General features: G+C 41.9%; 3 protein-coding genes across 4 annotated transcripts; 2 read left to right on the top strand and 1 right to left on the bottom strand.

The window, feature by feature from the left end:
- The first annotated feature begins 240 nt into the window (after positions 1-240).
- Positions 241-3,108, top strand: Wee1 (Wee1 kinase). Its single transcript, XM_018002884.2, has 5 exons — positions 241-1,139; positions 1,208-1,544; positions 1,607-2,302; positions 2,369-2,502; positions 2,567-3,108. Exons 1-5 carry the CDS (start codon positions 671-673, stop codon positions 2,716-2,718), a joined length of 1,788 nt encoding a protein of 595 aa, XP_017858373.1. The 5' UTR covers positions 241-670; the 3' UTR covers positions 2,719-3,108.
- A 308-nt stretch (positions 3,109-3,416) lies between these two features.
- On the top strand, positions 3,417-4,396 carry Polr1F (RNA polymerase I subunit F). Its single transcript, XM_018001320.2, has 2 exons — positions 3,417-4,048; positions 4,111-4,396. The coding sequence occupies exons 1-2, from the start codon at positions 3,506-3,508 to the stop codon at positions 4,336-4,338; spliced, it is 771 nt and encodes a 256-aa protein (XP_017856809.1). The 5' UTR covers positions 3,417-3,505; the 3' UTR covers positions 4,339-4,396.
- A 651-nt stretch (positions 4,397-5,047) lies between these two features.
- On the bottom strand, positions 5,048-17,989 carry Nlg2 (Neuroligin 2). 2 transcript variants are annotated; one of them, XM_018002878.2, is made up of 12 exons: positions 17,190-17,989; positions 11,829-12,061; positions 10,178-10,582; positions 9,919-10,114; positions 8,495-8,596; positions 8,220-8,415; positions 7,959-8,147; positions 7,734-7,876; positions 7,342-7,670; positions 7,125-7,280; positions 6,898-7,059; positions 5,048-6,844 (listed from the first exon to the last, which is right to left on the bottom strand). In XM_018002878.2, exons 1-12 carry the CDS (start codon positions 17,663-17,665, stop codon positions 5,796-5,798), a joined length of 3,636 nt encoding a protein of 1,211 aa, XP_017858367.1. In that variant the 5' UTR covers positions 17,666-17,989; the 3' UTR covers positions 5,048-5,795. The 2 variants fall into 2 exon arrangements, with proteins under 2 accessions (XP_017858367.1, XP_017858368.1); XM_018002879.2 differs by having other exon boundaries at positions 10,178-10,579; positions 17,190-17,799.
- Between the last annotated feature and the right edge of the window lie 803 nt (positions 17,990-18,792).

The following is an 18,792-nucleotide window of genomic DNA, read 5'->3' as shown; positions in this document are numbered from 1 at the left end:
GTTGGTACGATTATCTTGGCGGCTGTCGCATGGAGCTCGATCTGGGCAATAAGTCTAATAGTCTAGCAACTTGAAGTTTGGCCGCTGCCGGTGATTGAAACGTCTTGGAAAAGGCAAACGGTTCACCTTTTGCTGTAAGCTTTAAACATTTAAACAACTGTTGTTTTCCAATCCAAATGTGTCAGACTGCTTTGTTTGTACTGTATTTTTTCACAATAGAAAGCATTATTTTATTAGCTTTTGAAATTGAGATTTTTATTGTATTGTTTCCCAAATTTCTCATGAACAAATCATTTTTAAGCTAATAACTCTATTTAGATCATTCAACTTTAAACAGTTTTTAAGATTTTGCATTGCGATCGATAATAGAATAGTTCGAATGCAGAAAGAAACTTCTTAAAGAAACTCTGTGCCTGTTTATATCGATATAATAATATCGATATTTTGTAGCGTACGCCAAAGAATTGACACCGACCGCAAATGTCATCGATGGACGCACATATCGATATAAGATCAATTGCGCTTCGCATTCCTACACTTAATACTGCTTTGTGTTTTTGTTTTGTTTATTTTTTTTACATTGATCAAACTACAAACGCAATCAACAATAAATTTAGTTCGGCAATTTGGTGAAGTGTGTGATCAAAGTCTTCAATTAATTGGAATTGCAATGGCCATGGCCTTTCGCTTGTCCAAGCACGAAACGAGCATCATCAGTGCGGAAGACACATCGCTTGAGCAACTCGACTCTAGCGTCGAGATGCGTTCGCGTTCTCCGTCGCCACTGATATTTAATCCACGCAAATTGCGCTTCGCCGACGACGATTTTGACAAGGATCGACAGGAGAGTCCGCAACAAAAAAAGAAGCCAAATGCTGTATCGCGTGACAACGACATGTCGCCACCATGCCAAAAAGTGCGCGCACTTCGTCTTTTCAACACACCAGCAACGCCAAAGACTATATTGCAGAAGTCAACAACAAACTGCAATCATCTATCAGCCGCTGCAGCTGCGGCGAATTCGGTCAAACGTGAGGATGTCTACAAAGTCACAGAACGTCCGCGCTCGCTGCCGCTGCACAACCACAGAACGATGCAGCCCCAAGACACGGCCAATGTGAATCCCTTCACACCAGACAGTGAGTGACAAATGAATTTATAACATATGAACATCAGATGAAATATCGTGTTTATTACTTCATTACAGGTCTGTTGGCGCACAACAAGAAGCGCTGTCGCACTCAGTTCGGACGCGAGAATCTCAATTTGAGCGCCATGCAAAAGTTTCTGCTCAGTGATGCCGGCGAGGACGATGGCGCACAGGATGCCAATGGCCTGGACAGCATGCGCGAGATACATCAACAGGCACCCAAGCGATTGGCTCTGCACGACACAAACATCAGTCGTTTCAAGCGCGAGTTCATGCAGGTTAGCGTCATTGGCGTGGGCGAATTCGGAGTCGTCTTTCAGTGTGTGAATCGACTTGATGGTTGCATCTATGCCATTAAAAAGAGCAAGAAACCCGTTGCGGGCAGCTCATTCGAGTAAGTAACTCAGAAGCTCTCTTGAAGTCTATTTATTAATTTCCGACTTTTCACATTTTCAGAAAGCGTGCCTTGAACGAGGTGTGGGCGCATGCGGTGCTCGGCAAGCACGACAATGTGGTGCGCTACTATTCGGCCTGGGCGGAGGACGATCATATGTTGATACAGAATGAATTTTGTGATGGGGGCAGCCTGCATGCGCGAATCCAGGAGCATTGCTTGGGCGAATCCGAGCTTAAGATCTTGCTGATGCATGTGATCGAGGGCCTGCGTTATATACATTCCAATGATTTGGTGCACATGGACATCAAGCCAGAGAACATATTCTCCACCATGAATCCCACCGCTCACAAGACACAGCCGCAGGTCAGCAAGGATGATGACGGCATGGATAGCGTGTACGAGGAGCTGCGCAGCTCTGAGAATCTTGTAACATACAAAATTGGTGACTTAGGACATGTGACGTCCGTGAACGAGCCGTACGTCGAGGAGGGTGATTGCCGCTACCTGTCCAAGGAGATACTGCAGGAGGACTACAGCAATCTGTTCAAGGCGGACATCTTCTCGCTGGGCATAACGCTCTTCGAGGTGGCTGGCGGCGGACCATTGCCAAAGAACGGGCCCGAGTGGCACAAGTTACGCAACGGAGAGGTGCCGGCCATACCAGCGTTGAGCAAGGACTTTAATGAACTCATCGCGCAAATGATGCATCCCGAGCCGAATGAGAGGCCCAGCTCCATGTCCATCTACAGTCACCCGTAAGTTTAGTCACATATAGGTTTGACTAGAAGTATGTTCTAAATTTGATTTCTTTTTGACAATAGAATTCTGAGTGCTGTGGATTCAAAGAGTAAATTGCAGCTTGGTCTGGAGCTGACTGTGGAGAAGCGTAAGAACGAGATACTGATGAACAAATTGAGGGAGGCAAAGAAACAAATTAAGATGCTGGAGCAGAAAGGTAATATATTCTATCATAAATATACATATAAGATTTTCATTATTTATAATATAATTTTTTGTAGTCTCTGTTCTGGCTACCTCTAATACACCGGAACCATTGGACGGCCAACGTTGCCTGCGCTCCTTTACGAGACGCATGCGTACGCCGTTTGGATCGCATGGTAAATTTCATAATCTGGCCGATCGAAATAAGAATGTCATCACAAATGTTTGACTATTGAAATCAATCTAATACAAAACGCCGGCACTAAACTCTTCCGCACTTCAACGTGAACTAAGCTCACATTCTTGTTAATTTTAAGCATGTAATCGTAGTTGTAAGTTGTTGCTAATATCAATTTGCAAATCTCATGCCTCGTGATCGTTCGAGGTCTGTTCCTAATCTATCAGCAAAAGAAAACACCGGATGAATGGTATACATATATAAATCTATATTTCTCAACTCAGTGAATTTTCTTGAATAAAAAAGGCGCGCCATAAGGTATTGCCTTAAATTTTAATTTTTTCTTTTGTAAAAAAAAAAGGAAACAATATTTATGTATATATCGAATTATACCTGTAAAATAGTATGTATTGTTTTCGTATTAAACTATTTATTATGTTATATTGAAAGCGAAAATATTTAAGAAATCATTTTCATTCGCGAATAAAACGAATGCTATCCCATTAAAATCGCATATACATATATCTTTTGTTTTAATTGTTCTACAACCTATTAGAATGTTCCAGCTGTGACAATCTAGTTTATTCCACCTAGAAACATACATATACCATTTGCATTGTTCTACCACGTTCCCGATCATTTCCTGTTTTTGAACATAACAACCCCTAAAATAGATGATGCTTCGATGTGTACAGCTATCGATAAATTTATTGCATAGAGATGCGCCACAGTTGATTACGCTGAGTACGATAGTTAGCGTTTTAGGGTTGACAAAGTGCCATTGAGGAACAGCAAAAACTCATGTGGTTGCAAGTGCTCCAAGCAATAGATAAACAGAATGGCCAAAATACTCCAGAAATACATAAAATTTACGACGAAAGAGCTGCAACAGTATGCCGCCAACCCGGAATCATGCGTGCGCTGCATCAAAACAGACCTGCACCTGGCCATGGGTCCTTACGGCATGGGTAACTTTAAGCATGCGTTGCACGAGCTGCTCATCCGCACCAAAGTGGGCATATACGATAGCAATGTGAATGGAATAGTGCTTGGGATCAAGAACATTAAGGTTTTGGGTCAAACGGCAGCGTTACGCGCCGATGATCCCACTCTGCATTTGCTAATTAATGCCGATTTCTATGTGTTCAGGCCAGTTGCTGGTGCGGTGCTCCATGGCGTTGTGCGGCACATATCCAAGCATCAAATCAGCGTTATTATCTACCGAGTGTTCAACACAACCATACGATTTACGAATAAGAAACAAAACAGAAATGACATTGTCATGGATCAGGAAATTAAGTTTCGAATCAAGGACTTCAATATAGGTAGCGCCATGCCATATATCGAGGGCGAATTATTGCTCGAAGAGTCCGAGTCACATGTAAGTCCAAATACAATACATTCTTGACGACCTTAACTTGACTGTATATATCCCTTTCACAGAACAATGTCATAAAATTTGAGGAGAACGAGGAGGTAAATACAGCTCCAGAAGCAAATGTAGAGCTTGATGCTCTCGTAGAGCTAATTAAAGTGGAGACAAACATAGAGGCTGAGGAGTCGCCGAAAAAGAAAAAGGCATCAAAGCGTAAGCAGGCCGCAGATCCTGACGTAGCTGTAGGAAAACTAAAAAAAATCAAAACAATAAAATCGGAGCCTATAGAAGTATAGAATATAAATGTTTTAAAATTCATCTGTTTTTGGTACAAATTATATATTTAAAATATCAGTTGCTCATGTCATGTACGTTAAGAACTTGTCTCAAAGTTAACAGTTCAATGGCAACCGTATGAACCGTATGAACTGTCTGCTGTCCCAAAATGTATAACCGTAATCGTTTCATGGCCATATTTAACGAACACCAATTGTAAATATGCAAGTCAGTATCGCTGTTGGCCATTCTCCTTGGCCACTTGCTAATGGGCACCAGAGTTCTGCAACGCGAGTAGTCTGGGATTAGAATTGCTAGTATATGCAATTTGTGGATAGCCTTTGGATAATATGGATGCTGTATTCATATCAATCATAAGCTGGAATATATGTTACGAGCACTGATTGCTGAGCATTCATTTAATCTGCGCCTGAAAATCCCAGCAAACAATGCTGATTCTAGTCTAGAGTGCCTGACAGCTTTTACTCCCTCTTAAGAACATCATTGCTGTCAGATATAGTACAAACAATTTCATATCGGCTCACAGTTCGTCATAGATATGAGAGGCATCACTGGACATTGAAGACCAAATTGTTGTTTCACGGTAAAAAAAAAAAAAAATAAATAAAACGTATAACCAATTATTTAACTACGCTTTGCGGCCTTAGTATGAGATTTACATTCGGCGTAGCTAAAGTTTAATGAAATCTATTCAGATAATGTTAAAAATAGCAGAATAACAAATCGGATTTAATTTCGTTTTCAATATCATAAAAATGCGGAGTATACATAAGTATAATTTTATTACATGTGTATTTCATACAAATAGATTCAATATTTTACAATACATTTACTCGCAAATACATTATGTGTATCATATATATATATACCTATATATATACATATATAGATATATATGGTATATTGTTGTAATATTTTAAAAGCTTGTGTACTTGTACATAATTTTGTTTTATTATTATAATTATTATTTTTATTATTTGACTTTGTTTTTGATTTGGCTAATTATCAAATACATAACAAGCAAATATGTGATAATAAAATTAGTAGTCCTTAATCAGTTAGTCGAAATAAACATAAACTATACACACATATATATTATATTTATGATGGAAAACAAACTCGATACGTTAATACAATAATATATAATATATATCATATATATATATAAATAGTTTACTTGGCACTACATATTCCGATTTAGTTTAGGAACATTTACATAATGTACAAACAGACAATAAGTACGTACACATATACTTAACAGATTTATCAGATACGACTACGGCAAAGTATGGAAAGGATATATAGAAAGTATAGGATCAAGTCGGGCTGGGTCTATAGAGGGGTAAAAATAGGTTCAAGCACTTTGAGCACTTTTCTTTAGAATTGAAATTCCATAAGCTAAGTTCAGAGAGAGAGAGAAAGAGAGCCAGAGATAGAGACAGAGGCATTATCATGTTTAGACAGAGATTTCCTGAATATGTACACGTTTCTTGCCGCTGCTCGAGCTGCTGCCTCCACCTGCAGCGCCCGTCTGACGCAGGATTCCCATTTGCTGCTGCTGTTGTTGTTGTTGTTGTTGCTGCTGCTGGGCTGCTAGAAAGGAGCGTGGTGGAGGCGGCGGCTCTGGTATATCATCGTCTCGCATGATATCCGAATCGCCGCCAGCGCCGGTAGCTGCCTTGACGGCATCCTCAATGGCCTTGAAGGACATTTGGTCGGACGACTGCACCGCATAGTCAAACTGCAGCTGTCCACTAGTGTCCAGGAAGGAGCCGCGCTTGCTGCCCGGCGCAGAGCTCACCGGATTCGGGCTCGTCTCTATGACCGTTGCCAGCGTTGGCAGCGCATTGTAGCTGACCATCTCGATGTGCGAGGTGCTCGGTGCTGCCCCATGGATCGCGTGCACCGCTGGCCGTGTTTTCAGCAGATCCAGCGTGCTGGTGGAGCATGCCTCCCAGTTGTCCATCAGCAGCGTTGTCTGCGCCGTGTGCGGCTGCGGCGGCAGCTCGACGAGCAGCTTATCCTCCTTCATCTGCTTGGTCTTCTCATCGTAGCAGCTGTACTCGCCAAAGACCATGCCCATTCCGCCCTTGGCGTCCACAACGCCGCCGCTCAACGTATAGGCATCGCTGCCATCGCCCGCACCCGCCGTCGCATTCAGCTTCAGTATGCTCGAGTTCTTGCTCGTGTCGCTGTCCTGCAGCTCCTCCTTCGTCTTGGCATCGCGTGCCCGCTTCTCCCGCTGATGATAGATGCCCGCAAAGATCAGCACATTCAGTATGAGCAGAAAGCAGCCGACGGCCACAGTGGCAATCAGTGCCGTGGTATAGCTCTGGAACTGTTTGCCACTGAGCCGGCGCAGCAGCTCCAGATTGCCAATGATGCCCGTCGATGCGGTGGCCAAATCCTTGTGCGTCTCCACCTGTCCGTGGGTGCGATTGTCCTTCGGTGCTTGGGTGGTGGTGGTCAGCTCCGACACGGACATGGCGCCATCGATGCCGCATTCTGAAAGAGTTGTTAGGGGACCGATTTCTAATGGAAGCATATGATTACGTTACCTGTTGTGGCAGTTGCACCTGCGGCGCCTAAAGCGTTCGTTGCATTCATCATCTCCTGCTTTGAGGTCGTCGGCGGCGGGGCAGCTGTGGTGCGAGCCGTTTGCACAATGATGATGTTATCATCCTCCGCTGGCTTCGTTTGCAGCTGGGGACGCACCACACCTGGGCAGGTAAAAGACGAAGGCGTTAGCTTTGGCTTCAGCTTGCTGGCTATATCAGCGGCTTACCTTCGTATAGATCTCGACTGTTGAGATCGTCCTGGAACTGATGATGCCGCATCGACTGATCGTTGATGTTGAAGTGCCGATGCAGCTGAGGTATGAGATTCAGCCACATGGAGAGCTTGTGGCCACGGTAATGGCTCTGAATGTTGGCCTTGTTGCCTGAAACGAAGATTGAGGAGATTTAGCAAAGAGATTAGCTAGGCACTCAGCCTACACCTACCCAGCTCAATGTACAGCTGATTGACCACATCGTAGGCATCCCAGAAGGGCAGCTCATCGCCATCATAGTTGCCCAGCTCCAGCTCAGTGCTCAGGCTCTGCTGCGGCGCGTTGGCATCGTTGCTGCGCAGACGTCGCCGTACGAAGGTGCGCTTCTCGTGCATGGCATTGCTGCGACGCTGGTTGTAGAGGACGGCCAGGTTGAGCGCCTCACCGGTGGCCAGTGCATCCTGATACCTGGGCGCCGAGCGTTTCCGCTGTGGATGCAGAGCGGCTCGACTCTGGCTGGCAGTAGGCAGGGCTTGGCCCGTTGTGGAATGGTTCGGATTGCTAAGGTGAGGAGAAGATGGTGAGAATTAATTGAGAATCCATTTCTCTATCACCTGAACTTACCCTGTCTTGGCAAAGTTGGCCAGGTAGCGCAGCATCAGTCGCCCGATTTGATGCTCCTGCGCGGTGTAGTTGTGGGGAAAGAGGGGAGAGACCGGCAAGCCCAGCCAGAAGGGCACATCCTCGCCGTGCACGGAGCCAGTTCGCTGTCGAATTGTGAAGGTCATCAGGTCAGGTCAGGTCAAGGTCAAGGTTAAGGGGTCAGCTATGCGCACTAAGTGTACCCACCTGTGGATATTCATCCTCCACCGTACGATGCTTGAAGTGCACAAAGTAGGTCCGGCCCCCACGCAAACTGTGCATGTAGCCCAGCTTGATGAGGGGCGACGCCGTATGCCCGTCGCTCAGAAACTGCAGCGTGGCATCCCGCGCGCTCAACGGGTTCCTGATGGCCTTCTCCCAGTCCGTGTACTCGTTCTGCAAATGTTAGTGGGGTGGCAAACTGTAATTGAACACCTGAGCTCTTGGGCATTAGGGCTTCACGCTTACCTTGAGCACCGCAAAAATCTCATTCAGATGGTAATGGAAATTGTTGCGCACAAATGTTCGCAAAATGCGATCCCTGCGCGTCTCATTGAAACCAAACTCCAGATCCTGAGCGCTCAAATCCAAATACGACTCTACAGATGTCAGACAGAACATCAGATCACGTTTGGGAAAGTTGGCATATTCAATTCCTGAAGTACTGATTGATGATTGAGGGGGAGCGAGAGGGGGAGAGGGAGAAGTAAGTTGAAGTTTACTTTTACACGAGTTTGACCTACCTAACTATCGCTGAGCCCAGGGGCAGGGCTGTGCTGGACATGGCATCCGTTTTGGGCGTGATGACAGTGCCGTCCACAAATGGCGCGAAGCCAACAAGAAAACTGAAAGTATGTAAGGTTTGCTGTAGTCTCATGTGCTTATATGACAGAGAAAAGTTGCTAGGAATTCTTAAAGGCTTCAAGGCAAATTAATATAAATAGGCAGATTAATGTACTAAATATTAAATAAAATAGGAGCATTGTGCCCTCTGAAATTGTATTATTAAATATTAATTATTGTTAAATATTAATAACTTTGTATTATTATTAATAATTTCCCATTGGAAATGGAAATTAATTTATTTTTCCCCCAAGTATTTCTTCTTTTCTCTAAGGGTTTTCTCGACGTCTTTTCTTTAAGTATTTCCTCTAAGTATTTCGTCTAAGTATTTCCTCTAAGTATTTCTTCTAAGTGCTTCCTCTAAGTATAGCCTCTACATATTTGCTCTAAGTTTTTCCCTTAAGTATTTCCTCTGACTTTTTGCTCTACGTATTTCCCCCAAGTCTTTCCTCTAAGTATTTCCTCTCTAAGTATTTCCTCTAAGTCTTTCCTCCAAGTCTTTAATGCTTAGCTGAACGACACACTTCACTTTACTCCACTGCACGGCTGACCCCGACTGAAGAAATGCTGCAGCAGCAGCCCTTTATAAGGGGCGACGTTCACTCAAAGCATTAGTCGCTCTCAAATGTTAAGCTCGGCACCAGGTAGAGAGTCGAGTCGCAGCCGAGTTGCAGTCGACCTTTAAGTGACCAATGGGAACCTCTCTCTCTCTGCTGCTGCTAGCATTCGAGCTTCGTATTACTCGAATAAAAATACGAAATTAATACTGCTGCATACATTAAACGATCTTCTGTAGTTAGGCACACAGAGAGAGCGGCTATGAAGAGGCAGACTGAGAGACAGACACATAGACAGGGAGGGAGACAGATATACAGACAGACATACGAACACATATATAGCCAAAAAAACACACATAGTTAAATCGGATTAGCTCATCATGCTGCTCAAGAATTAAATTGCTTTATGTATACGTGAGAAGGCTAAATTTTGTTATGCTAAATAACTTATGTACTACATACAATATAATTATTCTATAGTTCTCTTCAGTACTAAGGTTTTATGCATAGTCTGCCTCAATTTCTGGCTATTCCATTTCGTACCCATTTTCTATGGAGTTATTATCAACAGGGTAGATCACTGACAAGTAAGCTAGACCTAGCCTGAAATAGGCTAAGCTCTTAATATTAATCCCACGAAGGGTTCAAGACATCCCAAAGTCGAGCAATTTCGACTATGTTTGGTTTAAAATTATTATTAATTTAATTTTCTCATTATTAAATATAGAATTCAGTTTTACATTAAAAACTCATCCTGATGTACTCACCGCGGATGATCGATCTTAACCGAGAGTAGCTCCGCGACGCTTTTGGTGCGCAGGCAGGGTGCGAGATCATCGTAGAGCATGTCGCCATGGCAGCCAGTTTGCTCGGCCACGCGCCGCTTGACAAACAGCGGGTTCTTCTGTATGGCCCAAGGGGAGAGGGCGGTGCCGCTAATGAGCACTGCGCGCTGAATCAGATCTAAAAGAATCGACTGAATATATACAAAAATTCCTTGACATAATCAATTGGCAGCTGACGCACCACTGGCCACGGGCGACACGGCCAAGATGTTGGCCAGCACAGCTCCGGTGCCGTAGCCGAGCAGGGTGATACTCTGAGGATTGCCGCCAAATGCGGGCAGATTCTCCTTGAGCCAGTGCAGGCCGGCAACTAGATCCATTAGTCCGAAGTTGCCCTGGGCGCTCTCCTTGCCGCCGGTCTTGAGAAACCCCAAAATGCCGAGCCGAAAATTGATTGTCACAACGATGACGTTGCCATGGGCAGCCAGTTCAGAGCCATCGTAGGGATTGCCGGAGTTCCAGTCGTACGATTCGCCATGTATGAACAGCACCGTGGAGAGCAATGAGTTGGAACTAGAACTTGTGCTGGATTTGGAGCTGGAACTAGCGCTCGTACTCGCACTATCATTTGCAGCCTCATTATCTGCTAAGAAAATGAGAAAATGACGAAAATGTGTAGTGAGTATATATATGTAGTATAGTAAGAGACTAATGCTGGGTGAGCTGAGAGAGATGAGGTTTTAGGTAACGATTGAGCTATAAGTATTCGAATTTGTAATTACAGTCAGGGTATTATTTGTTGTTATATAAACTTGATCTATTACGAAATTGACAATGTTTATGTAAATTCAATGACGCTGAAACGTATATCGAAAATTATAATGCTAATAGCAATGATAATAGCAATAATAATGAAAATGAAAGAGAAAAGTAATAATTTTACTAATGATAATGCAAATTTAATGTCAATGTCAAGGTCAATGACAATATCAATTCCAATACAATGTCAATGTCAATGTCAATGCCAAGACCAATATGGAAATTGTGATAATAGTGATAATAATAGCACTAATAATAATAATGACATTGATTGCCTCAATTACAATGAATAAAATCATGATTTGTCTGACAATATTAATATTAAAAAAAAAAACAATGGTTATAATAATAAATTAAATCAATATAAAATGTATGTAAATACTATTGATAGTAAATGAAAATAATGAAGCTAACGATACAGCTAATGATTGCCGTAATGAGTGATACACTGTGTATGCCATTCATTAAGCCCAAAAAGCTTCATTTTTCGAAATGCTTCCATATGCTGTCTGTGGTCAACGGAGCTGCCAATTCTGCAGCGCTTGCAGTAATTCCTTAAATCAACTGCAATGCACTACGGAATTGAAAGTTACGCAGCCATTGATAATCAACTCGCAGTCGCAGTCGCAGTCGCAGTCGCTTAACTGTTTGTTCAATGCGAAAGTTTGTACAAAAATAAATTAATTTCATTTAATTCTTCCCCTTTGGCCAGGGATGAGTCCCTTTTCGTTGCCAATTATGCTGTCAATTGAATCACTTTTGTAATTTTCCACATTTTATCTGCGAAGTTTTCAACTTTTTCAATGGTCAATTAGAGTCTTAAGCAGACATTACAAATATTTATATATATTATTTAATGCTTGATTTTATTGTATTTTTTGTTTTCTATTTTCGAATCAATTGCCTGATTTAACATAATTGAAATCAAATTGTAAATCTTTAAGGAAAATATATTGACAAGCTAAAAGTTTTGCGTAAAGCCGATTAACTGGAATGACTTAGCATATCTAATGAGTTTATGATTTGGTGATTTTTTGATTTTTTGATTTTTTTTTTTTTTTTGAATAACTTACGTCTGGCTCGCTGCGTTTCGTAGGGCACATAGATATTAAGGTATAAGCAGTCTTCCGATTGGTTCTTGAGCAGCGGCAGCAGCCGTCTCAGCTGGGCGAGTCGAGCGCGTGGCAGCTCCAGCAACGCCTCCGGTCCATTGGGCGGTATGGGCACATTCTGTGGGCAAACGGGCGAGAATCGATCCGCGTTCCGGACCGTTTTCCACGTCGATGGCGTTATGGGTGGCATAAATCTGCAATTCAATGGCAACGGACCCCAATATGTGTACAATCTATAGATAGATATATGTATGTATGTATGTATGTATGTATATGCGAGCGACGCGCCAAACGTGCTAATGGTAATGGCAGCCAACTAGTGTCCCGACTACGTCCGGTCGACTATCTGCATCTGAACCGGAATCCGAATCTGAATCTGAATTTGAGAGTGAAACGGACTCTGTGGGCGGATAAAGGATTCGTGGCGCTAAGTACCAAACGGCCATCAATCAAAATTGGCAAATGCTTTTGATTAATTGTGCATTTTATTGTTTCGCATCGAATGCCATCGATCAACGGCCAACTGAGCATAGTGGCTCTTGGCCACGTTTATGCCGCTTATGCCGTTTATACTGTTTATGCCATCGCTCTGGCAGGCTTCAATGTTGATTTTATGACACAACAATTGACGCGAAACCTTTTTTGATTGTTTTCGCCTTGATAGGAGCTCATCGGGCAGCAACGTAGCATCGCAGCACCGCAGCATCATTTTTTTCTTTCTTTATTTTGTTGCTCGATGAGACAATAATGCTCATAATTCCACGCTCCACGCTCCATGCTCCACTCTACAATTTCCATTTTCGGTCTTTTTCTGGTTTTCTCTTTGCCATGGCCTTAATCAGTTTTCACATTTTGCGGTCTGTGGGATGCTCGAATGGATGAAAGCTAAATTATGCTTTCAAATTAAACGACGCATTTTGTGGGTTTCGCCTTTTGCTATAACAACGTCTTAACAGGCGATAAATGAATAAGTGTTCAGCCAATACCCTGTGCCTTTAATCAGAAAGGGTATACACATACACATATTTCTGAGAGAATATGGCAAGAATGTTAAACTAATCCTAAATAGTTATAGTTCGTGGAATGACAAAAAGACTAAATTTTTTTTTTATAATTTTATAAGTCTAAACAAAAATTGAAATAAAAATATTGTCAGAGCTCATTATATTTTATACGTTTTAAGAAAGGGAGTTATATTGTATTTTTTATATACCATAACTTCACCAATATTCAGAATAAATATTTGGAGAGATTTAAAGATTATATTTTGAATTTAAAAATAATTGAAATTAAATTGCGTGTCTGTTTACTTTTATATTTATATTATTATATATTAGACGACAAAATAAGAAGAAAGAAATATTAAGAGAAAACTCGAGCTGAGTGGACTTATAAATTTATGAAACAAATTTGCCTATAATTATTTAACAGATCAAGTGGTTCACTCAATGGACTTGGGAGTATTATACGAGGTATATTAGTAATGCCAATGATAAACTTCTGGGGTACATGTAATCAGCTTTCGATGGCGCTTTATTATTTCTCAAGTGTTTCACTTGTGACGAAAAGTTCGGCCATTTCACATGCTCAATTAGTTTTTGACAGCTCTTTGGCTTGGCCCTATTATGGCTCGTCTTGGAGGTTTGTCTATGCCAAAAAATAGCAAAGAATCTGTATCTAATTGTTGGCCAGAGGAGAAAACTAACTAATAATTCCCAACTAAGTAGTATTACTTCAAGGTTTGAAAAATCTTTTTGCTCAGTTGTAAATTATTTTACAAGGTTATTATGGAATGGTTAACCCATTCAGAAGTTAATAAATTATTTAAAAAAAGAAAAACAAATTTGATTAATAATATTTATTTCATCAGAATTATCTATACATGGGTCATAAATTTTTTTAAACATCTATTAACCCTTTTTATAACCCCTTTCACTCTTCTAGGGTATTGTAAATTACAATTTAATTGCTTTTAAATCTTTTTAGTTGCTTATGCGTCAGATTAACGCATGACGCATAACGCATTAATGGGTAAACTTTGCTAGTCGTGAAATTTTGGAATATGTTTTAAAATATACATGCATATACACATATGTATATATACGAATATATACCTGATTTGCACAGCTTGTACATATACGAATTTTGTAGCAAAATATTTGTCGAATTAATTCTCAACATGGTTTTCCTTCAGCTAAACTTCATTGTCTCCCCCTCCCCCACTCCCTTACTTGAGCACACAAAAAAGGAGATAAAGAAACTTATTCGATGAAAGATCTGAAGCAAATTTAGTTTCAGCTCGAACATCAAGCGTCTTTCAAGTTCTGAGTAGTTGGAGTTGCTGAGCAAAAATTTGTAGCAAGTTTGCGGCATATTGCAAAAGTTTTCTGCCAACACTTTGTCACCTTGTGGAGCGTGTCCTGTATCTCTGCTGTCCTGTCTGCAGCCGAGCAGTACTTACGCCTAGAGTGTAGCTAATATATGTATATTGCAGAGTCACACATAGACAGTGTGAGAGCTGATTAGATGCCGTATGTAGGTATGTATGTATTTGAGTGCTCATTTTTCGGGGCTGCTAAACTCTGCTGGCAAATTGTACTTTAATTACTTCCGGCACAAAGTGCCAAAGTCAATGGAGTTCGCTTATGAATCTTGGCTCATTGTTATGCAGCATCAACAGATGCTGCAAATGAGCAACAGGACTTAATCAAATGCCAGTGAATCTTTCGTCTTTGCTTGCCATACACACAGAGAACGAGAGAACGAGAGAGATATATAGAGAGAGGTGCGAGCTACGTGCGAATTATTTATGCTCCAGTGACAATTGGCAGTAGGTGGGCGTTGGGCGTGGCCGTCGGTACGTGATATTTGACAAATTGACGATTTTGCCGTATAGCAAGCGAAAGCTAATTAATCACTGCGTCTAAACAAATCACTGACTGTCTCCAAAGATACTAATCAACGAAATTCGAAATCAAATCAAAACTTGTTTTTATTTAAATCCAAATTTAGAGAAATTTACAAATGCGAGTGGAAGAAGTAAAGTACAGTAGTAGAGAAGAGGTGTCTAGGAGTCGAGGAGTAAAGCACTATAGGAGTAGAGGAGAAGAAGTACAGCAGTAAGTCAAGGATAGAGGAATAGAGGAGTGGAGAAGTAAAGGAGCAAAGTGCTATAGGAAGAAGAGGAGTAAAGAAAAAAAGTATAGTAGTTAAGTAGAGGAGTAGACTAGTAAATAAGTAGAGGAGAAGAGGAGCAGGTGAGTAGAAGAATAGGGGAGTCGGAAATTTGGGGAGTCAAGGAGTCAAATAGACGAAAACCTATGAGGTAGCGAAGTTAAAATTTATGAGACAGAGTCGAAGATAGGGAATAGATTTGATTCGAGCTGAAAATCCTTTAAGAGTTTGATCTTTATTATGCTTTGAATTTCTATACCTTTAGTTCATAGTTCTCATTATTTATACACATAGAAATGGAGTGACACACGAAAGGACATCGAGATGTACCACAAAATATACTTATATTGGCTTTGCAAATTATCACCAACTTGTCATGGAACATAAAAGTTATTATAACATACAGTAAAATCGACTCGTTGATAAATATTTATAGATTTTTTCTAAAAAGTATTAAAAAACTTCCAATTTAATTTTAGTTTGGTGCTCGCGCATGAAGTCATCATTATTTGCTGTTGGTCTTAAGTCATGTTACGGCAGTTGAAAGTTTTTTATGCACATGACATGCAGAAAAACAAGTTGAGCTAGTTTTTATAACTTTGGCAGAGCAAAAAAGTTGTAGTTTTTATTTTTCACGAAACTTTGATTGCGCACTATATAAGAAGCGAGCTGTTAATAGCAGAATGTTAAAGTCAGCTTAACATTTAACATTTGCGGAACTATTGGATTATTTGGTCGCCTTGTTTAGGGCTTGCCAAGCTGGGCAACTTCTTACATTGAAATAAATGAGCTCGTTTAATGCGCTAAGCTTATTAGGAGATGCCATGCTCCCGCCCTTTGGGGCCCCCATTTTCTTAGAGAATTACTATTAAAGTACAGCCAGCTGCTAATTGTAAAATAAACACAAGTTGCAGTTAGCTTCATTAAGAGCCCTTTGGCTATTGGCCGGGACAGAGGCCAGAACCTTGGAACTTAAATCCGGCAAACAATGTAAGGCTTATTATGGATACGGAACTCTGACTCTAACGCTGAATCCTGCACAGGCTCTGACTCTCACTCCGGCATTGGCGTTGGCTTCGGCTCTGGCTCTGGCTTTGGCTTTGGCTTTCGCTTTGGCAGTGCAAGGGCGTGCAAAGTTCCGGACGTTCTTTGTGTGCCCATGCTCACGTGCATATTATCAAAATAATTATTAAAATTGCCTTTTGCCTGGCTCAGGAGCCTGATAAAGTTGCGCTGCGTTATAACAAAGTTGCGGGTGAAAATAATCCAAATAAAGGACAAAAAAAATTATATGAAAACAAAGAAAACTCAAGTGTAAAAACTTTAGTTAGATATGCCTGACTAAAATATACGGTTTCCTTATTATGTTTCAACTTTATTTCAGAATGAATAAGGTAGAAATACTTTTCTTTATAGTTTATTCTTCTTGGCTGAACTCCGACTTTTGTTCATTCTTGAATAGGCTTTGTAGATTACGTTTTCAGCTTATTGAAACTTTATAGGAGAGCATAACAATATAAAATACCTGGCCCTTTTCTTCGAATTGTTTTTATTTTCGTATTTAGTGTTATATAAGAGCCTGAGTGGGTGACGAAACGTTAAAATGTTTTGCATGTGATCATAGTATACTATGCAGATATTTAAAGCTATGAAACTGTATGTATATATAAAAGTTTATATTGATTCTTATTGGGCATTTTAAAATTTGTTTGAAAGTTGAAACTTCTTATATCTATGCTGGGGTAAAAACTGTTTAATGATATTCTCAACAGTATGTTGAATTTATTTCTATTATATAGCGCTTATAATATCTTTCAAAAAGATTTTAAAATTTAATATATATAAATATAATTATATTTAGGTTTATGCTCCGAAAATGAATTCTTTTGATGCTAAACATTTCGAGATATATGCATTTACATAAATGGTGACACGTAAAAAACTGACATTAGGTTTTAGTTTCTCTCTGAAGAAAACTAATATACCTCTTCATAACACACACTCACACTGGGTATTAAAAATGTTGCACGCAGACAACAGCTGCAGGCAGAGATCACACGCACACACACACACACACACATGCATACTCACACACTTATACAGTTATCCGCGGGCGGTTAGCCCGCATTATCTGAGCTTGGAACTCACCTGAGACTGCCGACGGGCGGCGATGCATACGGAATGCCAAGGAATGCCTCCACCAGGGGCGAGGAGCGCACCACAATGCCGCGCAGCAGGCCGTACCTGGTCTTCACCGTGCTGGCGCTCAGCTTGGCGCCATGGAGGCACTCGCAGTCCGGCCAGAGTGAGGACAACAGCAACAGCAACAGCAGCCACGTGCTGCAGGATGCCATCTGTGCCGGGTCCTGTGTGTGCCATAAATGGCGTTTCCTCTGCGCCGATTGTTGTTGTAGTTGTTGTTGTAGCTGCTGCTGCTGCTGAAGCTGCTGCTGCTGGCCCGGCGGCTGCATGCGCTGCCTTTGATTGTGCGCTGGCATGGCCAAAATGTGTAGAAATCTCTTTAATGTTATCAGTCTTATAATGCAAATGGCACGGCTGCGGCGAATTTGCATTGCCTGCCATCGCGGCACGCTTGCTGCACGAATAGCTCTAATGTAGCTCATCAAGGAACCAATGAAAATGCAAAAGTAAATATGTAGAAAACGCGATTGGATTAGCTTAGTCTGTTTGCTTCTTGAGTTTGTCGTCAATTGGTGTGGCCCGCTGCCTTTTCCTGCTCTTGGCTGTTCTCCACCTCCACCTCCTTTGCCGCCTTCTCCATTTTCGTCTCCTGCTGGCTGCTGCTGCTGCTGCTGCTGCCGCTGCTGCTGGCTCGACTGATTGTCGGCATTTTCATTTTGACAGCCGTGGTGCGCATGTGAAGCTTGTGCTTGATACAGAGCCGCACCGACATGCTCATACCCTTTCGCTTTGATTTCAAATATTATACACTAAACGCGCTATCCGCCGCACAGCAACAATGTCGTCAATCGCCTCCTGCTGTTGCCCCTACGTCGTCTCGCCTCCGCGCTCTGTGCTGCAATTGGAGAAAGAGACAGGGAGAGAGAGAGAGAGAGAGAGGGTGTGTGTGAGTAAAAACAATGGCAAATGTTAAGTATCCATTAACTGTGGCTCTGGCTTGAATGCGAATGTTTTTAATGGCAAGCGCCCGGTCGCACCTTCTCGCTGGCAAGCTCGAGTCCTAACTGTGCAACGCATCAGAGCGTGGCATCCTTAAATAGCCTTGGCCACAACTGGCCCGAGCTGCCTTTGAAAACTGGACTCAATTCATAGAGCCAGTCACCCATGGCTAGCGGCCCACCTGTGCCCACCTGCCTGCCCCAGCCTCAGTACGAGCAATTGCTTCTTTTGACCTGGCTTTTATGCGCCATTTTAAATGCGCATGCCGCCTGCTTGCAGTTTGCCTCTCGCCCCCCACCGCACGCCCTGCGCCTCCTGCTGCATGCCACTTGCCGCAAACGGTTTATCAAGCGTGGCACACGTGTCGCATACGTCATGAGCCAACCAATATGCCACACACACACACACACACACACACACACACACACACACACACACACTCACACACTCACTGCAACTGCTGCAGCGCTTTATACACCTGCAAATGAACTGAATTCAATGGACCAAAGATAACAGTCATGAAATATAAAAACACTTTCACGTTTCTCTTTTTTGAAAAGAAGGAAAACAACGCAAAGATTTTTAGTTCACCTCTTTATATGCGTAATAT

Source organism: Drosophila arizonae, chromosome 3 (assembly GCF_054131065.1).
Source record: "Drosophila arizonae isolate 15081-1271.41 chromosome 3, UAZ_ARI_1.0, whole genome shotgun sequence".
Classification (NCBI taxonomy): Eukaryota; Metazoa; Arthropoda; class Insecta; order Diptera; family Drosophilidae; genus Drosophila; species Drosophila arizonae.
This window is presented reverse-complemented; position numbering and strand designations above follow the sequence as displayed.

What these genes read in the sequence shown, in the direction of transcription:
- Polr1F (XM_018001320.2), top strand. Translation starts at nt 3,506, where the DNA reads ATGGCCAAAATACTCCAGAAATACATAAAATTTACGACGAAAGAGCTG. An exon ending in TCGAAGAGTCCGAGTCACAT is followed by an intron (nt 4,049 to 4,110) that starts GTAAGTCCAAAT and finishes TCCCTTTCACAG; the next exon opens with AACAATGTCATAAAATTTGA.
- Wee1 (XM_018002884.2), top strand. Translation starts at nt 671, where the DNA reads ATGGCCATGGCCTTTCGCTTGTCCAAGCACGAAACGAGCATCATCAGT. An exon ending in GTTGCGGGCAGCTCATTCGA is followed by an intron (nt 1,545 to 1,606) that starts GTAAGTAACTCA and finishes TCACATTTTCAG; the next exon opens with AAAGCGTGCCTTGAACGAGG. An exon ending in ATGTCCATCTACAGTCACCC is followed by an intron (nt 2,303 to 2,368) that starts GTAAGTTTAGTC and finishes TTTTGACAATAG; the next exon opens with AATTCTGAGTGCTGTGGATT.
- Nlg2 (XM_018002878.2), bottom strand. Translation starts at nt 17,665, where the DNA reads ATGAGCTACATTAGAGCTATTCGTGCAGCAAGCGTGCCGCGATGGCAG. An exon ending in CCGCCCGTCGGCAGTCTCAG is followed by an intron (nt 12,062 to 17,189) that starts GTGAGTTCCAAG and finishes ATTGAATTGCAG; the next exon opens with ATTTATGCCACCCATAACGC. An exon ending in CGAAACGCAGCGAGCCAGAC is followed by an intron (nt 10,583 to 11,828) that starts GTAAGTTATTCA and finishes TCATTTTCTTAG; the next exon opens with CAGATAATGAGGCTGCAAAT.